Source organism: Saccopteryx bilineata, chromosome 5 (genome assembly GCF_036850765.1).
Source record: "Saccopteryx bilineata isolate mSacBil1 chromosome 5, mSacBil1_pri_phased_curated, whole genome shotgun sequence".
Classification (NCBI taxonomy): domain Eukaryota; kingdom Metazoa; phylum Chordata; class Mammalia; order Chiroptera; family Emballonuridae; genus Saccopteryx; species Saccopteryx bilineata.
Window position 1 is genome coordinate 99,096,386 of NC_089494.1, and position 24,142 is coordinate 99,120,527.

The 24,142-nt window shown below is 32.4% G+C and overlaps 1 protein-coding gene across 1 annotated transcript in view; it reads left to right on the top strand.

Moving 5' to 3' along the window:
• LRP1B (LDL receptor related protein 1B) overlaps window positions 1–24,142 on the top strand; it is a 2,131,860-nt gene that overhangs the window by 1,624,238 nt on the left and 483,480 nt on the right. Inside the window, exons 36-40 of the mRNA XM_066281034.1 lie at window positions 3,786–3,920; window positions 5,059–5,188; window positions 22,120–22,246; window positions 22,379–22,530; window positions 22,815–22,939. Coding sequence (XP_066137131.1) covers window positions 3,786–3,920; window positions 5,059–5,188; window positions 22,120–22,246; window positions 22,379–22,530; window positions 22,815–22,939 — 669 coding nt within the window. The remainder of the gene's footprint in view (window positions 1–3,785; window positions 3,921–5,058; window positions 5,189–22,119; window positions 22,247–22,378; window positions 22,531–22,814; window positions 22,940–24,142) is intronic.

Consider the following 24,142-nt stretch of genomic DNA (forward strand, 5'->3'; position numbering starts at 1 on the left):
TTTCTAATTTACTTATTTCACTCAGTATAATGTTATCAAGGTCCATCCATGTTGTTGTAAATGATCCGATGTCATCATTTTTTATGGCTGAGTAGTATTCCATTGTATATATGTAACACATCTTCTTTATCCAGTCTTCTATCGGGGACACTTTGGTTGTTTCCATGTCTTGGCCACTGTGAATAATGCTGTGATGAGAATGTGGGTGCATGTGTTTTTGCATACCAATGTTTTGAGTTTTTTTTGGTAGATATCCAGTAGAGGGATTGCTTGGTCATATGATAGTTCTACTCTTAATTTTTTTGAAGAACCACCATACTTTCTTCCATAATGGCTGTACCAGTTTACATTCCCATCAGCAGTGAATGAGGGTTCCTTTTTCTCCACAGTCTTTCTGACACTTATTATTACTTGTCTTGTTGATAACAGCTGATCTAACAAGTGTGAGATGGTATATGATTGCAGTTTTGATTTGCATGTCTCGAATAACTAGTGAAGATGAGCATCTTTTTATATATGTTGGCCATTTGCATGTCTTCTTGGGGGAAGTGTCTGTTTAGGTTTTTTCCCATTTTTAAATTGGATTGTTTGCTTGTTTGTTGCTGAATTTTATGTTCTTTATATATTTTGGATATTAACCCCTTATCAGAGCTGTTGTTAGTGAATATTATTTCCCATTTGGTTTGCTGCCTTTTTGTTTTGTTGTTTATTTCTTTTGCTGTGCAATAGCTTTGTAGTTTGATATAGTCCCATTTATTTATTTTTTGTTTACTTCCTTTGCTTTTGGGGTCAAATTCATAAAATATTCTTTATGATCAATGTTCATAAGTTTAGTACCTATGTTTTATTCTACATAATTTATTTTTTCAGATCTTATATTTAGTTCTTTCATAATTTTGAATTAATTTTTGTGCAGTGGGCATGGTATAGTCAACTTTCATTCTTTTGCATGTGGCTTTTCAATTTTTCTAGCACTATTTATTGAAGAGGCTTTCCTTTCTCCATTGTGTGTTTTGGCTCCTTTGTCAAAGATTATTTGTACATATGTACGTGGTTTTATTTCTGGGCTCTCAATTCTGTCCGACAGATTCCAATCAGTCTTTATACAACACATCACATTTATTCATTTATTCATCAAATTTTTACTTAGAGCTTGCTATGTGCCAGCCACTGTGTGAGGTGCCAGGAATAAAGCAGTGAACAAAATAAAATACCCCTCAAGAGATTATATTCCTGTGAGACAAAACAGACATTAAATTTTTAAAAAGCAATAAATATATAGTATGTTTGCAGTAACAAATGCTGTACAATGAAAAAAAATAAATTAGTTAAGGAGGATAGAGCATGGTAAGAAAATAACTTTATTAAGTAGTCAGGGCAAATTTCACTAAGGGGAATATTTAAGCTAAGACAGAGCTGTGCAGATATCTGGGAAATAAAAAAAAATAAAAAAAGATTCCAGACACAAAGTAAAGTAATGCAGAGAACCTTAGACTGAACAGCACATGGATTGTTTTAGGAAGAGGAAAGTCTGTGTTATTAGGGATGGATGAGTGGGGGGAAAGTGGAAGGATACCATGTGGGTGAGGGTTGAAGCATATGGTTGGTTAATAGATGTCATAGGAAGGAACTTTAATTTCAACTTTGATGAAATAGGGAAATATTAGTTTGAGTAGAGAAGAGAGAAATGGTCTTTTTTTTTTAAAAAGGATAGCAATAACTTCTAAGTGGAGAAAAGGCTCATGAAGAAAGGGGAGTGTGAGACAGGTGGGAGCTGGGCAGTAAGTTAGGAGGCTGTTGCGGAATGCAGGCAGGCGGTCATTCAGAGTGACTTTGCATTATAAATAGTAGAGACTGTGAGAGGTGGTAAGAAGATGGATATGATTTGGAAGAAGAATAAAAAGAACCAAAATACTTTGTAATAGATTACATATGAGAGTATTTGGTTATGGATTAGTTGTGAAGTGTGAGAAAAGTGATTAAGAATAATATGAGATTTTTAACCCAAGAAATAAAAAATGGAGCTGTCATCCATCATCCCATCATAACATGGGCAGTTGCTATTGGAAGACTGCAAGCCAAGGCTGTTTTAGACAGAAATCTAGAATTTGACTTTTGTATGCCAAGATTGCTCTTTTCTATGTAAAAGGGATGGTAAAAAAGTAAGCTGTTGTATATATGTGTCTGCTGTTTAAAGAGAAGACTTGGACTTGGTTTATAATGCTTAATATTTATGCCAAAATAATGATTATTTTTTGTTGATTGATTCACTCTTTTCAATAATGAAAGCATGGTAATGATACTTATAAAAATTAGGAAAAATCAAACAGGTTCTTGCTTTCCAGATATATATTTGAAAATAGTGTCCTTGTCCTGCTTCAAACAATTGTGTATCTGACTTAAACCATTGCTGAGGACAAGGGATATTTTGAATTATTCCCCAAATAGGTAAAAAAAATAACAACTATAGTTTATTTGAAACAGAATCCCAAAACTTACTGATAAATGGTTTATTATACTAATTCCTTTTTATTTATTTTCATAATCTGTCACTGTGCCAGAAGGAAATTATATTGGTCTTAAAGGAGTTGTTTTTCAAATGTCCATGTAGGTCACGACACAAAAACTTGGTGGCAAAATTATTATTTAATAATTTGCACCTAGAGTCCTTCTGGTGGCCATATTTAAAATCATTGCTCTGTAATTTTTACTCTTTATGCATATAAATGCATATATATTTTATTTATAATCTTTAGACAAATTTTTCATTCAAATATTCATAAAACAGTTATTTAAAAACTCTGTTATAGCATTGAACTATTCATCAAGTATTTTTAAGACTATTTGTAAAGTAAGAGCTTGAAAAGTAATCTAATGGGGTTGTAGTTGATATTTGGTAAACTATTATCTCAGAAGGAATAATTGGATGATAAGGTATTTTTAAGGCTTTATATAATATGAATGATCTTACACTTAAAACACCCTTGATGTGTTTGAAATGCTTTGTGTTTCTATTCTCTCTTTACTTTGAAACTTTGTTAAGTTGATTATCTCCAAAAGTATGGTTTTTTTACTCAAGCATTCTTCTTTTAATTAATATTTAATTCATATATTAATTTATATTATCATGTTACACTAAAAGTAATGATTTATGAAAATATTATGCTGTCTATGCTTAGTCACCTTGCACTAATCCCTTCATTTTTTTGTAATTGGTAGATTTTTTTATTGAATTTCTTGGGGTAATATTGATTAACACAAATTATACAGGTTTCAGGTGCCCAATTCTACAACACATCTCTGTACACTGTGCTGTCTGTTCACAAAATATATGTGGAAATGACCTATTCTATCCTTTATTATTTTTCTTCATTATTTTTACATTTATATTGTTTTATATTTTGAAGACTAGGGCACAAGTACAGATGTGAAAAATAAAATTGTTGTTCAAAATAACATGTTTTGATATCAAGATGGCAAATTCATGTGGGATAAAAATATTATTTGCTGAGTTAAAGTAAGAAAATAAAGCAAAAGAGATAACAGATAACTAGGTCATTTTCTCTTATATTTCAAAAATATTTAAATAAACACATCTGACAAAGTTTTTTCATATTTTTAAAATATCTTTATTACTCTTTGTATTAGTAAATTATCCAGAATAATTTTTACACATTAGCATACCCAGGATATTAACTCCCAAAATACTGATTCAGTGTGATCTTAATATGTATATCAATACTATTTATAATGTGCATATTTTTTTATTTCTATCTTATTCATAGAAAATGATACCATCTACTGGACAGACATGGGCTTCAATAGAATTAGCCGAGCTAAAAGAGATCAAACTTGGAAAGAAGACATCATTACCAGTGGCTTGGGCAGAGTGGAAGGCATAGCTGTTGACTGGATTGCTGGTATAACCCATGGCTTTTCTGCATTTGTGTACACCTATTGTGAAGGGCTCAATCTGCTTCATAACAATTCCGATTCTGACCCATAGCAATTATTATTCATTTTAAATTCTAGCCACCGGGGTTAATAGTCTCTTTCACTTTTGTTTTCATTCTTTCTAATGCTTTTGAGCAGTTAGATAAGTGTTTTTATGTAGAAGTGGATTATGTAGTGTTAACTTTGCCCAAACCTTCCAAAAGTTCCATGAGGCAAGTAAACTGAAGCCTTAATTCTCTTTTGCCTAAAGTCTGTAGAAAGTTACAATGAATTCCTTCTCCAGGTGAGAAATATTTCAACTTATTTTTAACATATGAATGTATTATTATATGGCTTAAATCACAGAGATTTTATATATATATATAATTTAGAAAGTTTTTGCATATGAATTTACTTACAGCTTTCTGCTTAGGAAATGTACACATTAAAAATATGGGAAGTGCCCTGACCCGTGGTGGTGCAGTGGATAAAACATTGACCTGGAACACTACAGTCCATGGTTCAAAACCCCGAGTTTGTCAGGTCAAAGCATATATGAGAAACAACTACCATGAGCTGATGCTTCCTGCTCCCACCTCTCTTGTCTCTCTTTCCTCTATTGGGGTAGTCAACCTTTTTATACCTACCGCCCACTTTTCTGTTAGTAGTAAAATTTTCTAACCGCCACTGGTTCCACAGTAATGGTGATTTATAAAGTAGGGAAGTAACTTTATAAAATTTATAAAGCAGAGTTACAGGAAGTTAAAGCATATAACAATAATTACTTACCAAGTACTTTATGTTGGATTTTCGCTAAGTTTGGCAGAATAAATCTTTATAAAACAACTTACTATAGTTAAATTTATCTTTTTATTAATACTTTGGTTGCTCTGCTACTGCCCACCATGAAAGCTGGAACGCCCACTAGTGGGCGGTAGGGACCAGGTTGATTACCACTGCTCTAAATAAATAAACAAATAAATAAATAAATAAAATCTTTGAAAAAAATATGGGAATTAAACAATTTCTTGAGAGTTGTATGAATGTTCAGAAAATTAATAGTTAGTCATAACTAATAGTTTATTTCTCATAACTATATTATAAACACATCTGTATTTCTCCTAGGTAACATATATTGGACTGATCATGGTTTCAATTTAATAGAAGTTGCAAGACTCAATGGCTCTTTCCGTTATGTAATTATTTCTCAAGGCCTGGATCAGCCAAGATCTATAGCTGTGCACCCAGAGAAAGGGTAATTTTAAGATTTACGTGTATTTTTTCAGTTCTAAGTGAGTTTTCTTAAGTTTCATTTAAAAAAATCCAGAATTTCACATTAATATTTATTTTTAGTTATAATATATGAAACAAGACTCAAACATATCTTACCTAAGCAGAAGAAAAAGTTTACTTTCACTTGGTCATGTATATTTTAGTGCATATTTGATGGGCTTATATTTGTTCTGCAGTGTTTTAATGTGTGTGTAAATCCATGAGTATACCAACATGTTTCTAGACTCTCAATTTGAATTCTTCCCTAGAACTGTTTACATAATAGGTACTGAATTACTAGCTGAGTGAATGAAATAACCATTTGATAGCCAACCTTCTTCTTTACTGTTTCTAAAGCTTCATTTTCCATTTATGCTAAGATTGCTAAATCAACATGTTCTTCCTAAGCTTCCCTGTTTTTCCCCTGAGTTCCAGATAAGTATGTCTATCTGTCTTCCTGACATTTCCATTTGGACTTTTTATGGGCACAAAAACTGTATATGCCAAAAATTGAAATGAATTCAATCTGCCAACAAGTTTTGTTTATTTTTTTCAATATCAATCTACCACTCTCCATCTTCACAGCCTCTACCCTAATTAAACCTGTTCTTACCATATATATATATGTATGTATATATATATTAGTGCAATTGATGTCCTAACCTCACAAAAGACTAGACTGACTATTTTTCTTTTAATATAAATCTACATAAAACTTTTCAAGGGATTCTCACCAACTTTTGTGTAAGTACAGAATTTCGGTTATGGTTTTTCTTAATCAAGCTCTATGTAAATGTTCAGTCTCAAACTCTTGCTACTGTCTCTTTGCTATCTCAATTTGTTTTTGTAGGATTTCTCAGTTTTTTTCTGTAGTTCCAAATATTTCCTGTACCCTTCCATTCTCAGCCTTTGAACAACCTTCCCCCATCACCTACAATGTTTTCCTTCCTACTTTTACTTTGCTAAATGTTATTTATCTTTCTTTGGCTGTGAAAATAGATTAGATTGTTCCATTATAGGACACCAGAGAACCAAGTGCTTTCATTTTTATATATTTTATGTATTAATATATGCTTATTTATTTATACTTGTTTAGTAGCTCCATTTTTCACTGAACTGGATAATGCCTCTGTTCTTTACTATAATTCTATGAGAGAAGAGCTATGTTTGGTTTATTTCTCTGTCCACCAGCAGTTAGTACACTGGCTGGTAAAGAATAAGTTGCTGACCAATAATTATTTCCTCTGAAACAATAAGATAGAAGTAGTTCTATTATAAAACTGCATATTACCCCCCATCTACTGTGTCTCTAGCATTGCTGTTATAACTTGGCTTGGAATATTTTTGTTATTACTTTTCTTTTAAGAGTAGAATGTTTATGAATGAATTGAACTTCTGTGCATTTTGGAGTGGAAAAGGTGAAGACATGGTGGTCACACAAAGGTGTATTAAGTAAACCGGTGGAAGGGACACTGATTTAGAATGAAGTCAATCTGAGTTAAACATCCAGTTAACTCTTATAAAATTCTATAACCTTTCCTATTTTTATATATTTATGTATTTTTTTCTAATATTATCTCTTGCTTCACTTTCTTGACAAATGCTATAAAATTAAGTCATAACATAAATACAGTGAAAAAGGAAACCAAAAAGATTAATATAGAAGAAATGATGCCAACAAATTTGACACACTTTAAGCTAAAGCAGTGATTACAATATAAAAACTGAAAAGGTTACATTATTTAAAAAGGCTCTCTGATGCACTGAACATAACATTGAACTAAAGTGTGTTAACCTTAGGTACTTCTCTTTCTATTTTTTTTAAACTACCGTTTATCTTTCCTAAGTTATATTTTGTCTTATCCTCCATGTTATAGCTGCATTCATTCAACATGCTTGATATGTCATCAGGCTGTATGTATACACTTAAGGAAGGAGAGGAGGGATAAGACAAAACATCTTTTCCTTGCTAAACTGTATTGTTTTATTTGGGAAAAGAGAGTTGTCGTGTTAACCCCTCCCCTCCCTCTTTTTTCCAACTGAAATTGGTTGCATTTCTATTCTTAGATCAGTCAATAGCCAAAGGGAAGAGATTATTTTGATATATTTAGACAACTATGTTTCCCTGACCAACAAGTATACACTAGATATCTGATAAAACTCACTTTGTATTGAGAGGATGGGTTTCAAAGAGACACTATAAGGAAGAAGAAAACCAACTCTCTTAATTATTCTAGTATAGTAGTTATCCCAACTTTTTTTATTTTTAGTTATTTTTCTCTTTGACATTTTAATATTGTAGTTGACTACAGGGCTCATTCTTTGCTGATTTTCTCTTCTTGATTTGGTGGTCTCATTCTACCTAAATGTTAAAGATCCTAACATATATACTTAGACTAGACCTCCCTCCTACTAAACTCTAGATTTTTATATTCAATCAATTATTTGAAATCTTCATTGAGAGATCTGTGGCAGATTTTTATTCTCCAGATGATTACAACAAAATTGGATATTCCAAAAGATTTTCTTACAATGAGAGGTGAAACACCTTTCCCATATACTTGAATTTTGTTGAGCCCATGACTATTATGGAAGTGACAATACATAATTTTTGAGGCTATATCATAAAAGAAGTTAAAACTTCTCCCTGGTATTCTTGGAATGCTCTTAGAACTCAGCCACTCTGCTGTGAAGAACCCAAACAACTTCATGAAGAAACCACGTGTAGGTGTTCAAACTAACAACTCTAGAGAAGGGCCCAGCTGGCAGGCAGCACAGCAGCTATACATGTTGAATGAGAGGAACTTCGAATCATTCCCATCTATAGCTATGTGTAACACTAGGCTTGTTGTCTTCACAGTTGATGTAAAGAAGAGATGAGTTTATGTAGAGTTCTGACCAAATTATAAATTCATAAGCATGAAAATTAGTGTTATCTTAAGCCTCTAAACTTGGAGTGGTTTGTTAAGAAGCAGTTGATAACTAGAACAAGATCTATCAGAAATTTTAACCTTATCAGGTCTAAAACTAAACTGAATCATTTTTCTGTAATTATGACTTCTCTAATGTTTACAAACAGTTTTGTTATTTCAGTTGCTTAGGCCAAAACAGTTGGTATCGTATTTGGTATCTCTCTTGCATACCCTATATCTAATAATACACAATTAATTATGGTTCTTTGACTTCAAAATATAGTCATAATCTATATTTTATGACTATAAAATCCTCACCATTTTTATTACTACCAATCTAGCCAACATCTCTGGATTGCAGGGTACCATCTTCTACCCTTGTCTGTTTTTATGGATTGTCTAATGATTCTTTTGGAATTTAAGTAACTCTTACTTCTTTGCTCAAAATTAACCAGTGGTTTCATTTTCACTCTGTTTAAAAGGTCATAAAAAACCTAGAGTTGTATTATTTTCTCATTTTAACAGGTATGGAAACTGCATCAGCAATTTTATCTATTTATTTATTTTTTAAATTTATTTACTAATTTTAGAGAGAGAAAAAGGGAGAGAAAGAGATAGAGAAAAACTTTAATTTGTTGTTCCACTTATTTATGCATTCATTGGTTGATTCTCTTTTGTCCCCTGACTGAGGCTTGAACCCAGAACTTTGACTTATCAGGAGGATGCTATCCACTTGAACTACCAGGCCAGGGCCTAAGTCAGCATTTTTAAGTATATTACTCTGTCATCAAGTTGTTATGTGGAGAGTTAGGTTTTGCTAAACTCCCAATATTATGCTACATTATGTGTGTATGTGTGTGTGTTACATGTTGCATATATAAATATATAGTTTTATGTTAAGCATTATATAAATTAATAAAAAATATCAAACATATAAGAAAAAAGTTTTAACCGTTTCAGAATAAAGTTATAATGAAAATTTAAAAGTTAAACCTATAAGTGAAGAAAGAGTAAGCAATAATAAGAAAAGGATAGAGAAATATTAATAGATATTAATAAGAAAAGGATAGAGAAGGTTAATAAAAACATTTTGAATTTGGTCTAATCTCTCTGTACATCCTCTTGCTACATATTCGTCTGCCGCTACATATTAAGACTTGGAAGGATAGGTATAATTTTGCTTAATTTCAAAAATAAAAAATATGACTCAATTAAGTGTCTCCACCTGTATTCTTAAAAATAAAAATGTTCCTTTACAATGTGATGGTATTTTTAAAAATATATATTATAATTCATAATCAAGTAATAAATCAGTATAGCCTCAATAGAGAAAACTTGATCAATTGCCTATGAATTCTAGTGGTAGAAACAAATAAAATTGGAATGTGGCAAAATCCTATACATACACAGAAAATGGGTTTGTTTCTCATACAGAATTATTTTTCCTTCATATATGTAGTAAATTCAACACTTCACTTGTTTTGTAGAGAACCTCTGTGCCTGGCTTATTAGAGATTCATGCAGTTCAATGTAATAGGCCTCTTGTTACTTGTCAATCTGTAGTTTTCTTTTTCATTTCTCATTGAAACTTAGTATACACCCTCACGTTGTTATTCCAACCTTCTTTTCCTTAAGTATCTTTTATACCTCTATAGCCATTTTAGCATAAACTATACCTACTACTCTCCATGATGATTGAGAACATGAGACAGAGTAATTCACATATACATTATTTTGTCTTGGTTTGTTCAATGAACACTTACCGAGCACTACACACTGTTAATCACGTCATATCAGCCCATCTTCAATTCCTCTTCAGTCCCCAATTCAGCACATTTTGACAAAACAGGATTGGTGGGCACTGTGAAACATGGTGGTATAAATAAAATATTGCTGCTGTTCACAATGAGTTTTCTGTTTCAACTTGCAGTTTAAACAAGTATTAACTTTCAGTTAAAGAATAGTCTCATCTTGTAAAGTAATACATTTTCAGGCATAAAAAGACAGATTAATGTAACAAGCTTAAATCTCATATCTAATCTCATGTTAAAGTACTAATTTTCATAAGACCATTATAAAATTATATTAAAGTTTAAGAGAAAAGAGATAGCATATAATTAAAAGATAATAAAAATGAGGGTAATAGCAGCAATAGTGGTGATTATTAGAGGCTTTATGGAGGAGATATCAAGGAGAAAGTTTTCTGAGTTGGTGTGGGAATAAATTGGCAAAACAAAGGCCATTAGCAAGAGTATAAGTACATGATTTACACGCAGAAAAGAGTACATGATGAGCTGGAAGATAAGTTGGGGTCATAAAATAAGCAATAAGGTCAGCCATGTTTTAAAATCACTACCATGGTAACAACGTTTTCAGTTTACCAAATGAAATCTAAACTGGTCCTAAACCCTCTCTTCTAAGCCTCCCCTCAGGCCCCAAACAACCACAGAAGCAAAGATCAGAAGTGTGATGAGAGATTATGGAAGTTGTAGCATTCTTTAAATAGAGAAATTTTTGAAGTGCTTATTTATTATTCCAGGGAGAGTGTTTGGAGGAGTGGGGAGGGTTTTTTTCTGATCTCAAGCCAAGTAATGAAGAAAGCCAGAGCATTAATGTAAGAGAAAGGATAAAATAGTTAGGAAAGAGCAGTAAATAAGAAAAAAAAAGTGTCACTCTCTTACTGCAAGTCCTCAGACCAGGAGAACTCTGGTCAAAGTTGGAAAAAGGAAAGAAAAGCTTAAAATAAATAAGAGAGTTAAGTTTGGGTGTAGAAAGATCTGATCTTTTATGTTTGAAAACTAATCAGAGCAATATAATTTTGTTCTTTTAACTAAATTGTCTTGGAAGTCTTGGGGTCTCATTGAGGTAGTAAATTCTGAAGAAGAGATATTGAATAAAGTATAAATGAAACAGGAATTGAATAAATATAAAGTCCATTTCTACTTATTCAAACAGAATTCTGACTTGGCAATAAACCACAGTAGTGGAAGAGGTTACCCAAAGAAAGAGTACAGAAAAAATACATCTAAGAATAAAACTAAAGGATGATTAGAGTTAGGGAATGAATTGATAGAGGAAAAAGAAAGAAAATCAGCAATAAGAGATGAGAGAGAGAAAGCAAGAGAGAGAGACAGCTATTTCAAGTTTGCAAAAATTACTGTACCATAGAACTCAAGGGAACAAAGTTTTAGGAAGAAGAGTGTCGGCAACAAAGATTAAGAAGAATAAAAACATTATATGGAGTGAAATTAGTAAATCAGAAAAAAACAAGAACTACATGATTCCATACATTGGTAGGACATAAAAATGAGACTAAGAGACATGGACAGGAGTGTGGTGGTTACCAGGGGTGGGGGAGTAAGGGGGGCGCGGGAGGGAAGGAGGAGGGGGGGGGAGGGGCACAAAGAAAACTGGATAAAAGGTGACGGAGGACACTCTGACTTTGGGTGATGGGTATGCAACATAAGTGAATGACAAGATAATCTGGACATATTTTCTTTGAATATATGTACCCTGATTTATTGATGTCACCCCATTAACATTAATAAAAATTTATAAAAAAAACAGAATAGGCAATTGATGATTAGGGCGCTATTGTTAATTGTTATCAATCTCAGGAGATTGGAAAGAGCAGAAGCCAAATATAAAGAATTAATAAGTGAAAGGTAATTAGAAAACAAAGCTATATTTAGACTACAATTACAGAAACTTGGACAAGGAAGGGGAAGAGGACAAAATAGAAGGTATGTTGGAAAGATAGTAGGTTCTGGAGAAATTTTTTTATAGTATAGGAGTCAGGAGGGCAAATATTTATAGGCAGAGGGGAAGAAACTAGCAAAGAGGAAAAGGGAGAAAATGCACACAAAGAAGAGATGAATTCCAGGGACTGTAGGAGAAACCTTGTTAAGGAAGAAGCAATAAGATGTATAGGGAGTAATAGGGACAAAATAAATAAACATTTGCAGCTTATATGAGATAACCCAGAAATTGTTCATATTGGAAATGGAGTGTTTTCACTAATAATTAAACTTAATTTGTGTCCTTGCTTGGGTAAGGCAGAAACAGAAGAGAGATGTAGGTTTTTGGAACAGTGAAAGATGAAGCAGTATGAGCTGGGATATTCATAAGATAAACAACATGAGTCATAAAAGTTTCTAAGTATGTCAGCAGTGAAGGGAGAAGATGGCAAAGCTGTCAGCAAGTACTAAAGCAATGAAATAAATTTGGTGATTAATTCCGATACAGTGATGATGTGATGGTATGGGAAAAAGAAACGTACGTTCATGCTGGGAATGTTTTTAAATAAGTGAATATAACCTTAGAGAAAGTTTTCTTTTGTACTAAATTTTACTTCTCCACTTTTATTCTAGACACAATGACATCTATTTCCTCAGGTAATTCATGCAATAACTGTTCTTTTCAAATCTATCATCTTTAACTTGTTCCTTTCAGGGAAATCTTTCCCTTTGCTTTCAAATAGGCTCACATTCCTCTTATTTGAAAAACAAAACCAAACAAAAAACTTTACCAATGTCTTATTTCTTTACATATATTTACTTTGTAACATCTTAGAATAGAAGTCCATACCCATTGTTTCTTTATTGAACTTCTGAAATGGGTTTTCACCTCTTTTTCTTTCTTGACATTTCTAGATTTATCAAAAGCGAAAGCCAAAGCCTCCCCCCACCTGGTTTCACACCACTTGACTTCCCCTTGACTTTTTTTCATTAATTTTCCACTCAAGAATTTACTTTAGGAGTCTCCAAACTTTTTACGCAGGGGGCCAGTTCACTGTCCCTCAGACCGTTGGAGGGCCCAACTATAAAAAAAAACCAAACTATGAACAAATCCCTATGCACACTGCACATATTTTATTTTAAAGTAAAAAAACAAAACGGGAACAATTACAATATTTAAAATAAAGAACAAGTAAATTTAAATCAACAAACTGACCAGTACTTCAATGGGAACTATGCTCTTCTCACTGACCACCAATGAAAGAGGTGCCCCTTCCGGAAGTGTGGTGGGGCCGGATAAATAGACTCAGGGGGCCGCATGCAGCCCACAGGCTGTAGTTTGGGGACCCCTGATTTACTTTCTCTGTCACCTTCTCTAACTTCCAGTTTTCTTGTTCTCTCTGACCTCCTCCAACCATGTATGTAAACATTGTGTATCTCCTCTGATCATTGTGGTCTCCACTTAAGGCATTGAATGCCATCCTCTTTCTTGCTGTATTTATCTTTTAAAGTTAATTTTATATATTTATACTATAATCACTGCATGACATTCCTTACCTAACCATGGTGTCTCTTTTTATTTTATTATGATTCTTTTGTCTTGACAAGACTGAAACGTACCTTAGGTTTTCTGTAATTTCTCATCATCTATTTCCATCTGCCACTGAATCCTGTCATGTCTTTTCTCCACATGCTGAAAATTTACATTTCTGTCCTTGGCAACTCTGAGCTCAGGACTGACTCAGCTGGAGATGTCAGGAAATAGTTTTGATTTCTTCATTTTGAGCCCCCAAAACAAGATTTACATTTCATTCCACAAAACAAGAAATTGTGAATTTTGTGGCAATATTTTAACTATTATTTACCTCTATATCCTGCCTCCTTAAAAACATGTCTTAAGCAGTAAATAAAATCTCAAGGCTAGATATTTTTCAGGATTTATAGTTAAAACTCGATGCACCATTACAATATTAAGCTTATTTTCAGGAAATATTTACTCCTGCTTGGAAATAGTTGTGATATGTTTCTTGCTTTACATTATGTACATGTTTACTGACTTGAGTTCAGAGGGGAGAAAAAGGCCCCAAAATGAACCATCTATAGGTTATTCAAACATTGATTTTTAGGTAATGTTATAGTGTTAAAATTCATATTATGAGAATAAAGTAATGTTTTGATATTCTGCCTGAAGCTAAAATATGGCAGATGGTATTACCAAGAGAGAAAGTGAACCATAATGGAGTAAATTAACTGAATCCAAAATATAAATGTACCTTGAAAGGTGGACATAAAGCCTGTTTTTGAACAATGGACACTTGAGGTCTTTTAAAATGTAGCCAAATGCAAAATAGAAAGAATATGTAAATTTAATGAAGCTTGAAAAATTACTTTCTCCTCTCCATTGACTTTTTTTGGTAAGCCATCACTTTTTAAAAAAAATTGAAAAGAAATAATTTTCTCTATGCTAAAGTTATTTCCTACTTACAACAACAACAATGATGTATAAGAAGTCACCATAGAAATATATATAATGTAAATTAAAAATATATATATATTTAAATACATTTAAGAAACAAAAAGAAAAAAAGTCACCATAGAATACTGAAAAAGTTAACTTTCCATGGAATATGATCTGTAAATGAAGCATGAATACTCTGTAATTTTGTTTTCTTTTAGGCACCAAACTAGGATGTGTATTTCCTCTCTTAATTTAGCTATATTTCTATAACTATAAATAACATGCTAAAAACTATTTATTTCCAATGCAAAGATTTGGTTTGGCAATGCATCTTTGAGTTCAAGTACATATTGTCAAATGGTTTTTGATCTTATAAATATACATAATATATATTTGTAAAACATATATATATATGCTTTTATAATATGCTCAACAATATACAGAAGGTCTTCAATGACAGTTTAACATCTGTTGATCTAGAAAGATGATAGTATAGTTTAGCACCATTTTCTAGAGTTTATTTTGGATCTTAAGGCAAGATCAGACATATAAAAATGAAGTGAAATTAAATTTGATTTACAATAGAAATAATAGTTAATCTGGGTGCTGGTACATAATATTAAGATATCATGATGCTCAGGTAATTTAGGAATACAACAATTATGGCCCATATCATAGCCACCTCTCTCCTCATGTCTGTGAGTGAGGCATATGAAATTATGAAGACAAATGAAAGAAAAATCTCATCCTATTTATTATTAGGAATTTTCTAAAAAATTCTGCTGCGGGTGCCTACACTTCTTTCAGCTCCTTAGGTCTTACTCTTCTAGTCTTTTCCAATATGCTGCATCCTTTTCCCTCAAACATAAATCTTGGATTTTATTTTTCCCTCTAAAAGGAGAGAAGGAGGACAAGAAATAATCAAGATGCCCTGAGTTGTCTTAATTGCAGCTAAGTGACTGGTAACGGAAAATTGCCAGAAAGGTCATGCCACCTCCCATAGTAAGAGGAAGCCCCTGGCTCAGACCACCGAAACCATGTTGAATGGAAAGTAAAGATAGCTACTACAAATGTAATAATTTTCCCTAATTTTTCAAGGTACTCAACCCATAAAACACAGTAAAAGGATGAGAGAGAAGTTTGAATGGTATTTTTCTTTATTTATCTATTGAAATTGCTTCCCTTTGTCTCAATGCAGAATATATACCACAGGTTATGACTGATATATAGGGTAACTTGAAGGTCATAAAAACTATTTAAAGTTTCTGTTTAATATTTTCAGAATTAAAAATTAACTCATGATCACTAGGAGTCTAGGGCTCTAAGAGTCTAAGTGTTAAATAGTTTATAGGAAAATTACTAGATCATAGGGAAACATGAAATATTATATATTAAAAACACCAAAACTAATAAAAGATGAGCCATTCACTCAAGAAAACAATTTAACTGTGTAAATAGTAAACCATATCATATATATACATGTACATGTACATGTATGTATTTTAAAAACAAGATTAAAAGTGAGGCCATGTGCAAATGTATAAATAAAATAAGGAATTTAATATAATATGATGATAAGCCTAATGTGCTATGGGATTATATGTTTCAAATAAATTTTTCTTTCTGAAGTATTTTCCTCTGCACTTCTCCAGTGTTGGCTGAGAAACACTATTATTTTTGTTTATATAAGAATTAATTTTATATAATCAGTATCACAAAATAGTAAATCAAGAAGGAATCTAACATAAAACTTAAAAAAAAATAAATAGCAGAATGAGAACTGTAAAAAAAAAAATTAGAAATGAATTTAAGCCCAAACAGAAAGAGAAAATTTAGATGGTCTGTAATCTGCATTTTGGCCCCAAAGAAAAATTTATTGCTGAAGTCATCCCCTAATTTCATGACTTAAAAAGACTAACAACTAGCAAGTTTTAATCATTTCTGTTAGCATTTTTCTTGAATAATACTTTATTTACCTATTTGCCTCTGTCATTAAACAGTGAGCTTCATGAGTGTCACTAGGCCCATTTATTTTTTATCATCATCACCTAACACATAATAGATATTTAATATTTAATATTTGTTGAATGAGTACATGACTGAAATGAGAGAATATATTTGAGAATCATTTACCACAATTCCAACAACAACAACAAAAACAGAAAAGTACTGTCTCTAAACACTCTTCCTTTAAGCAGTGTGCAGCTATCTCTGGTTGAGTTCTTTGTATATCATAAGAGCCTCAATGCAATAGTGACACATTTAGGATTTAGAAGTGGTTTGGGATTGGCTTGTAATACTCTCTCAAAACAAAACTGCACATAAAAAAGGAAAAGGAAATGCGAAGAAGCCCTCATAGTAATAGAGAACGTTGTGCATCATACCGTATTCATAGGGAAAGAAGAATTCAGTTTATGTATTTGTGAAATGTATTCAAACTTTTAAATATTATTTAGAAATAATATTTTTACAATAATATTTTACAATATTAAATGGAAATAATATTTATTTCACTTGTGCGCTGAAGATGGAGACACTGACATGTTGGCCAACAAGGCATCCGGTAGTATGTGTTTTCAGTGAGTCTAGTGAAACTGCAAAGACATTTTACAAATTGTAAGCAGTTTTTGTCAAAAAGCTGATGCTCACATACAGTTTAGCTGCTGTTGCTAATCTTTAGGGATTTTATTTTGTTTGTCTTACTTTTTGTAGAGATATTAACACATGGTTGACTCCCAATCTGGCAGAGGACGCAATGACTTTTTTTTTTTTTTTTTTTTTTGGTATTTTTCTGAAGCTGGAAACTGGGAGGCAGTCAGACAGACTCCCACATGCGCCCGACTGGAATCCACCCAGCATGGCCACCAGGGGGCGATGCTCTGCCCATCTGGGGCGTCGCTCTGTCGCAACCAGAGCCATTCTAGCGCCTGAGGCAGAGACCACAGAGCCATCCTCAGTGCCCGGGTCAGCTTTGCTCCAATGGAGCTTTGGCTGCAGGAGGGGAAGAAAGAGATAGAGAGAAAGGAGGAGGGGAGGGGTGGAGAAGCAGATGGGCGCTTCTCCTGTGTGCCCTGGCCGGGAATCGAACCCGGGACTCCTGCACGCCAGGCCGACACGCTCTACCACTGAGCCAACCAGCCAGGGCCCACAATGACATTTTTGATTCTCTTCTCCACCAAGGCAACTGTCCATATAAGACAAGTACACAATCTTCATTTTTGTGCCAGCTTGAAAATTTTTAGTTATCTCAGGTTTTCATTAACATATCTGAAAAAGTATCTAAGTCATGCCCTCTTCAAGAAAGACTAGTATTGGGAAAGAAGGCCAAGTTAATTGTAAAATTGCAGCCCACATCTCTGCTCTGGGGAAACCATTTAGCAGTCAACGAAGAGAAACTTAAATTAAAAAAAATAATTGATTTAAATTGTTGGTTTCCACTATTGTTTATGTATCTAAAATTTAAGAAGCACATTTAATACTATTTATTATTTTTCCAGTTTGGACTTACCCATTCTTCTTTTTCTTCCCTTACACTTCTTTGCCCTCCCTGATCAAATTTGGAGCTTTGTTTCCATGTAGCCTTAATTCACAAAAACAATTTATTTGAAACTATTCAAGGAAACTTATAATTCCTCGAATATGTATTTTTTTAGTTTGAATTTAACTAAATTAGTTTATGACATAAAAACAATTTTTTTTTGTCAGTGTACCTGTATGTAAACTAATTCTGACATCAGTATAATGGTCAAAGAATAAATTCAATCAACTTTTGGGGACTAAAAAGTGTATGCTAGGCCTTTGGAAGCAGTTTCACTACAACAAATGCAATTTTTTTGCCTATTATCCAGATGTCAGTCATTAATTGGAAATTAACTCATGATATAATTCCATTAACATTTTTCTTCCAAGAACTTCTGTGTCTAATGAAGACACTAGGGATAACTATGTTTTGATGATTTCTCATAGTATTCTTATAACCCTTCAAAGCACTTTTGAATGTGTCTTATTAAATTTTGAGTTTTTAAATTCTGTATATGCCTCTGCAAATAACAATTTATTTTTCACTTTGGGACAAATTATTTTCGAGATAAATTTTAAATATATCACATAGTATATGATTGTGACAATTTTGAAAATTTCTGAGTCTAGAATAACCTTGAGAAGTATTTTCAGTGCTAGATTTACTAATCTAATATTCCAAAGACAATTTTCTTGGCTTTATCATACAATTCAACAACTTTGCCACAGCAAAATTTGAACTAAAATATGGAAAACATCTATGTGTTAAAAATACCATCATTGAATCTTAATTTCTGTGGAGTCTCAAAAATCAGAGACAAGGACTTTCATTTCTTTTTCCCATTGCTGGAGATCACACTTCAATACAAAGACATTATGTTCATTAAAAATATCTCAAACATGTTTATGTAAATTGCTCTGTTAAATTATTCATAAGTTTTCTCCTGCAGTTTTATATGCTTTGAGTATTCTTCCTCTAAATTTGGATAATAATCCCCAAAGGTTCTCAAAGTGCTAATTCCATTCAATTCTTTACTTTTAATTTTAATTTATGGGGCAAATTATTTTTTTCTCTGACACTAATAAAATGTTGCTTAATTTTTTTGGTAGATGTACAATCTTTTAGTTTATTAAGTTGAAAAATTATCCATAAAATTTACTTTTGCAGTCAGATTTGGCTTCAAATACAATATTATAATAGCTTATCAAATCACTACTACAAATTTGAGTAAAGTATGTATTCAAGATAATTTTATTTTGAATACTTTTTATCCCTAATTTTATTTTCATTCATTGCAGCCTTCTTCATGCATAAATGGCAAATTTTACATGAATAGGGACTACTTGGGAAACAGAAACTGTTCCTCAATACAAGCAGCTTTGAATATTTTATTTTTTTAAAGTATGGAAAACTTTGTTATACTTTTTATACCTAAACTTTATTATACCTAAAGCAAAATAAAATTTGATATGAAATTATTATACTGTTGTAGTATATTTGTATTTGGTAGCTCCATGTATCATAGAGAGGATAGTATAGGTCTCAGTTAGTAAAGCTTGAGTGTATTCCTAACAAGGACACTTTCAGCTGTGTGACTGTGGATTATTAATGTCCTGAGCTATCATTTTTATAGATCTGAAAATTAGGGTTAAATAAATTAAAGAGCTGAATCAGCCTACTCATTTAAAATAATATTTTATTACTCATTTAGTTCATTTGAAAGCTAATTCTTATTAAAGTATATTGTACATATTTCCATCTATACTTACCTTAATTGTATATTAAAGTAGATGGGTGAATAAGTAATCACATGATTGTCCTGACTCCCAAAATCCTTCCTTCACAGTATAACAAACATCTCTTCCCATTTTAATACAATGACTAACTCGTCATTTTAAGAGCATTATTAATGTTAAAATTTGTCCCTTGAACGTTCAGTTGAGCAATGCATTTCATCTGTAAGTTAAATAGTTATTTTATTTTAAGTATTTTTAATATAATTATTCTCCCTTAAAGTTTTAAGAATCTTAACTTTAATAAAAATATAGAAATTTTCATGTCTGCTTCATGCTAGATCTAACCACTAAAATATCAATTGAATTCTTTGCTATAAAGTTTTCCCTTTCTGATTTGTGGACTTCGTGAATATATATGAAACATTCTTTAGAATTAATCTACTTGGGATTATAGCCACACCTCTTTCCTTGTCCATTATAAAAGTCCAACACACTTATTATATACAGAGTTTACAGGAAAAAAATCAATTTTTAAAATAAATCAAAATGATTTGAATACAGGGAATACATATATTTTTATATAGCTTAAGTGTTTTTTGTGGATAAATAATTACTCTAGTTAGTTGATATAAAATATGAATGTAGGCCTTTGATCTTTCTATATGCAATGTCACTTCTCTTCTTGTATATAATCTATCATACATATGTATTCAAATATGCACAGAATACACTCCCACTTTTACCTGAATCTATAATTGACATATTTTTCTCAATTTTAATCATTGTTGTTACCTAGTTAAATAAAAACTTCAGTTGATATAACTTCAAAAAAAATGGATCTTATTTATCTGACACTATGAATTTCTGTATTGCAGAATACTTATTTATAATATATTATAGTTTGTTGAATGAATGAGTGAAAGAAATAACTGACAATGTACCTTCTATTTTTCTACATTTTATTTTTAGCATTTTATTACAGCATGCTGTGTTGTCTTTCTATATTTTATTTTCTTCCACAATACTTCCAGGTTACATTTTATATTAAAATTTTTTAAATAAAAATGACTGCTTTGGTAGAAATCCATTTATTTATTTATTTATTTAAGACTTTTTAAAATTTTTATTTATTTTTATTTTTATTTTGTATTTTTCTGAAGTTGGAAACAGAGAGGCAGTCAGACAGACTCCTGCATGCACCCGACCGGGATCCACCCGGCACACCCACCAGGAGGCGATGCTTTGCCCATCTGAGGCGTTGCTCTGTTGCAACCAGAGCCATTCTAGCACCTGAGGCAGAGGCCATAGAACCATCCACAGCACCTGGGCCAACTTTTTGCTCCAATGGAGCCTTGGCCGCGGGAGGGGAAGAGAGAGATAGAGAGGAAGGAGAGGAGGAGGGGTGTAGAAGCAGATGGGTACCTCTCTTGTGTGCCCTGGTCAGGAATCGAACCTGGGACTCCTGCACACCTGGCCAACGCTCTACCACTGAGCCAACCGGCCAGAGCAGAAATCCATTTTTTTAAGATGGCTTCACAAGGTAATTTCTAAATTTCAAATTAGAATAGTTCCATTTAGCACTGTAAAGAATTGAAAGTTATAATGCCTTCGTATATGCATTCATAAATTATATATTTACCTACCACTAATTTTTATTTTTATTTTTTTTTATTTTTGGTATTTTTCTTAAGTGAGAAATGGGGAAGCAGAGAGACAGGCTCCTGCATGCATCCAACCAGGATCCACCTGGCAAGCCCACAAGGGGTGATGATCTGCCCATCTAGGGCCATTGCTCCATTGTAACTAGAGCCGTTTTAGTGCCTGAGGAGAGGCCATGATGCAGTCCTTAGTGCCTAGGCCAACTTAGTCCAGTGGAGTGGGAAGGGAAGAGAGAGACAAAGAGAAGGGAAAAAGGAAAGGGTGGAGAAGTAGATGGTTGCTTCTCCTGTGTGCCCTGACTGGAAATTGAACCCAGGACATCTACATGCTGGGCCAACACTCTACCACTGAGCCAACTGGCCAGGGCCTAATATTTTTTTTTTAAATATTCTAGTTACCTAGTGCTTTAAGTGTAATCATGAATAAAAAAAGAGATGACAATATAGTGCTGGCAAAAAAATACTAGTAAAAAATAATACTATAAAGAAATCCAAGTATAAATTTGCCACTCTCATTCATCTTATGAAGCAGATTCCATGGTGCAGTAATCAGAGTACACTGAAGGTTTCTTGAAGGATATAATGTTTGAAATACAAAAAAAAAAAAAAAAAAAAACCCAAAAAAACAAATTAAGCAACCAGGTTGCAAAAAAGAATTTCAGATAGGGAGTGGCATGTAACTAAAGGCATTGTGATAAGATTTTGAATTCACCTGTCCAAATTCTATGAATGGTTAAATATTTTTTAAGAAATATTTTGTTACAACCAGATACAACTGTGTATTGATTTCTAGAATGTTTTTGTTTTGTTTTATTAGTATGAATGTCACTGCTGTTATTATTGTCTTTTTGTGTTTATCTGCATATTACTGTAAATCAACCATTTAATTTCAGCTACTTGTTCTGGACTGAATGGGGACAGATGCCCTGCATTGGAAAGGCTCACTTAGATGGATCAGAGAAAGTTGTCCTTGTAAGCATGGGAATCACATGGCCTAATGGTATCTCCATTGACTATGAGGTCTGTTGGATTTCTTAAATATTTATAGCATTTACTGCCAACTTGCTTTAGTCCTCTTTTAGTGTTCTCTTATTTTTTTAAAATAAAACAATTAAACATAACTTGTTCTGTTTCTTTTCAATTGATCTTTAGGAAAGTAAATTGTACTGGTGTGATGCTCGCACAGACAAAATAGAAAGAATTGATCTTGAGACTGGAGGGAATCGCGAGATGGTGCTTGCAGGGAGCAATGTGGATATGTTTTCAGTTACAGTCTTTGGGGCTTACATCTATTGGTCTGACAGGTAATTTATTTTTTCATGAGTATTTGAGTCTCAAAATGTTATTTCAATACCTGTTACCCTTGTATGATTAGCCATCACAAGATCACAAAAAGGATCTCAAAATACTATGTAATTTCCTTGGGAATGGCCATCATTCTTTCTAGTCTAGATTCGACCATTTCAGTGTGACAGATCAAAAGGTAATTACTTTCCTTTTGGCTGGGCTGTCTGTTATCTTGAGCTTAAAAAACTGGCTTGATTTGTATTAAAGAGTGTTGATCATGTATGTTCAATCTTTTTGGCAGAGCACATGCTAATGGGTCCATCAGAAGGGGCCACAAAAATGATGCAACAGAAGCTATAACCATGAGAACAGGTCTTGGAGTCAATCTGAAAGAAGTGAAAATCTTTAACAGAGTAAGAGAGAAAGGTCAGCATTCTCATATAATAAATATATTTTATGTTATTTATTTAAAAAAATGTGTTGATTGATTTTAGAGAGAGAAGAAGGGGGAGAGAGAGAAACATCGATTTTCTGTTCCACTTATTTAAGCACACATTGGTTGATTCTTGTACATGCCCTTACAAGGGATAGAACCCACAACCTTAGTGTGTTAAGACAGCACCAACTAACTGTGCTACCCTTCCAGGGCCTCGCTTATTTCTCTTTAACATATCTCAATCTTAGTTTACAGATTAATTCTTATTTGAGTCCAAAATCTCAAAACTCTTTATTGGGAGGTCTAATTTCTTACAAAATTTATGTAGTAGTCTATTGAAATACACATATAATAATTTATATAAGACATTTTTGCCTAAGACTGAGCATGTGTATGGACAGATTATATGTCTGACATGTCTACAGTGTAGGTTTGTGCTAAGTTATATGGAAAAATTTGAAAGCTGTATAGAGTCAATGAAAATATACAAAGCACAATTGGAATATTAGTAAAAAGCAGTCAAAATTTTTGTTTTTTATTATATTTAATATATAAAGTGATTATGGTTCTAGAATTTTGCTGTTAGTATGAAATATGCCCAAAGCCATCATTCCTGTAAAGTATGTATTTTTAAACTGATATGACAGTGATTTGGATAATTAAAAAAAATACCCTCATTAAATAATATCCATTTTTATATTCATTAAAATAAATTCTATTTAATTTTTTTACATCAAAGGAAGGAATAATAATTTGGAGGATAAAGATAATGGATTAATATTGGATGATTAGCCTAATGGAGAAATCTTAATAACATATTGCATCTTTACTCAAAACTGGAGTAAAAAGTTATGCCCAATATTTTTAGGATGTTAGGCACATTAGACCATAAATTCCTTTGATATCTTACTATTTCATAGGCACAGAACATAAAGTAGTACATGTTTTTTGTGAATTCAGTTTATGTTTTGAGTGAATCACTTATTCAAAGATTATGGTATATATTACTTATTACATTCTCAGTATTAAATTTCAAAAAATTATACACTTAATTGGGTGATTAAAAAATTTTAATGCTATTATTTGGGTGGCAAGAGAAGTAGAAATTTGAGAGAAGTATTATTTGGATGGTGTGATCTTTGAAATAAAAGATCAAAGTTTTTAATATTGTGTGATTAAAAAATTCAGTATAT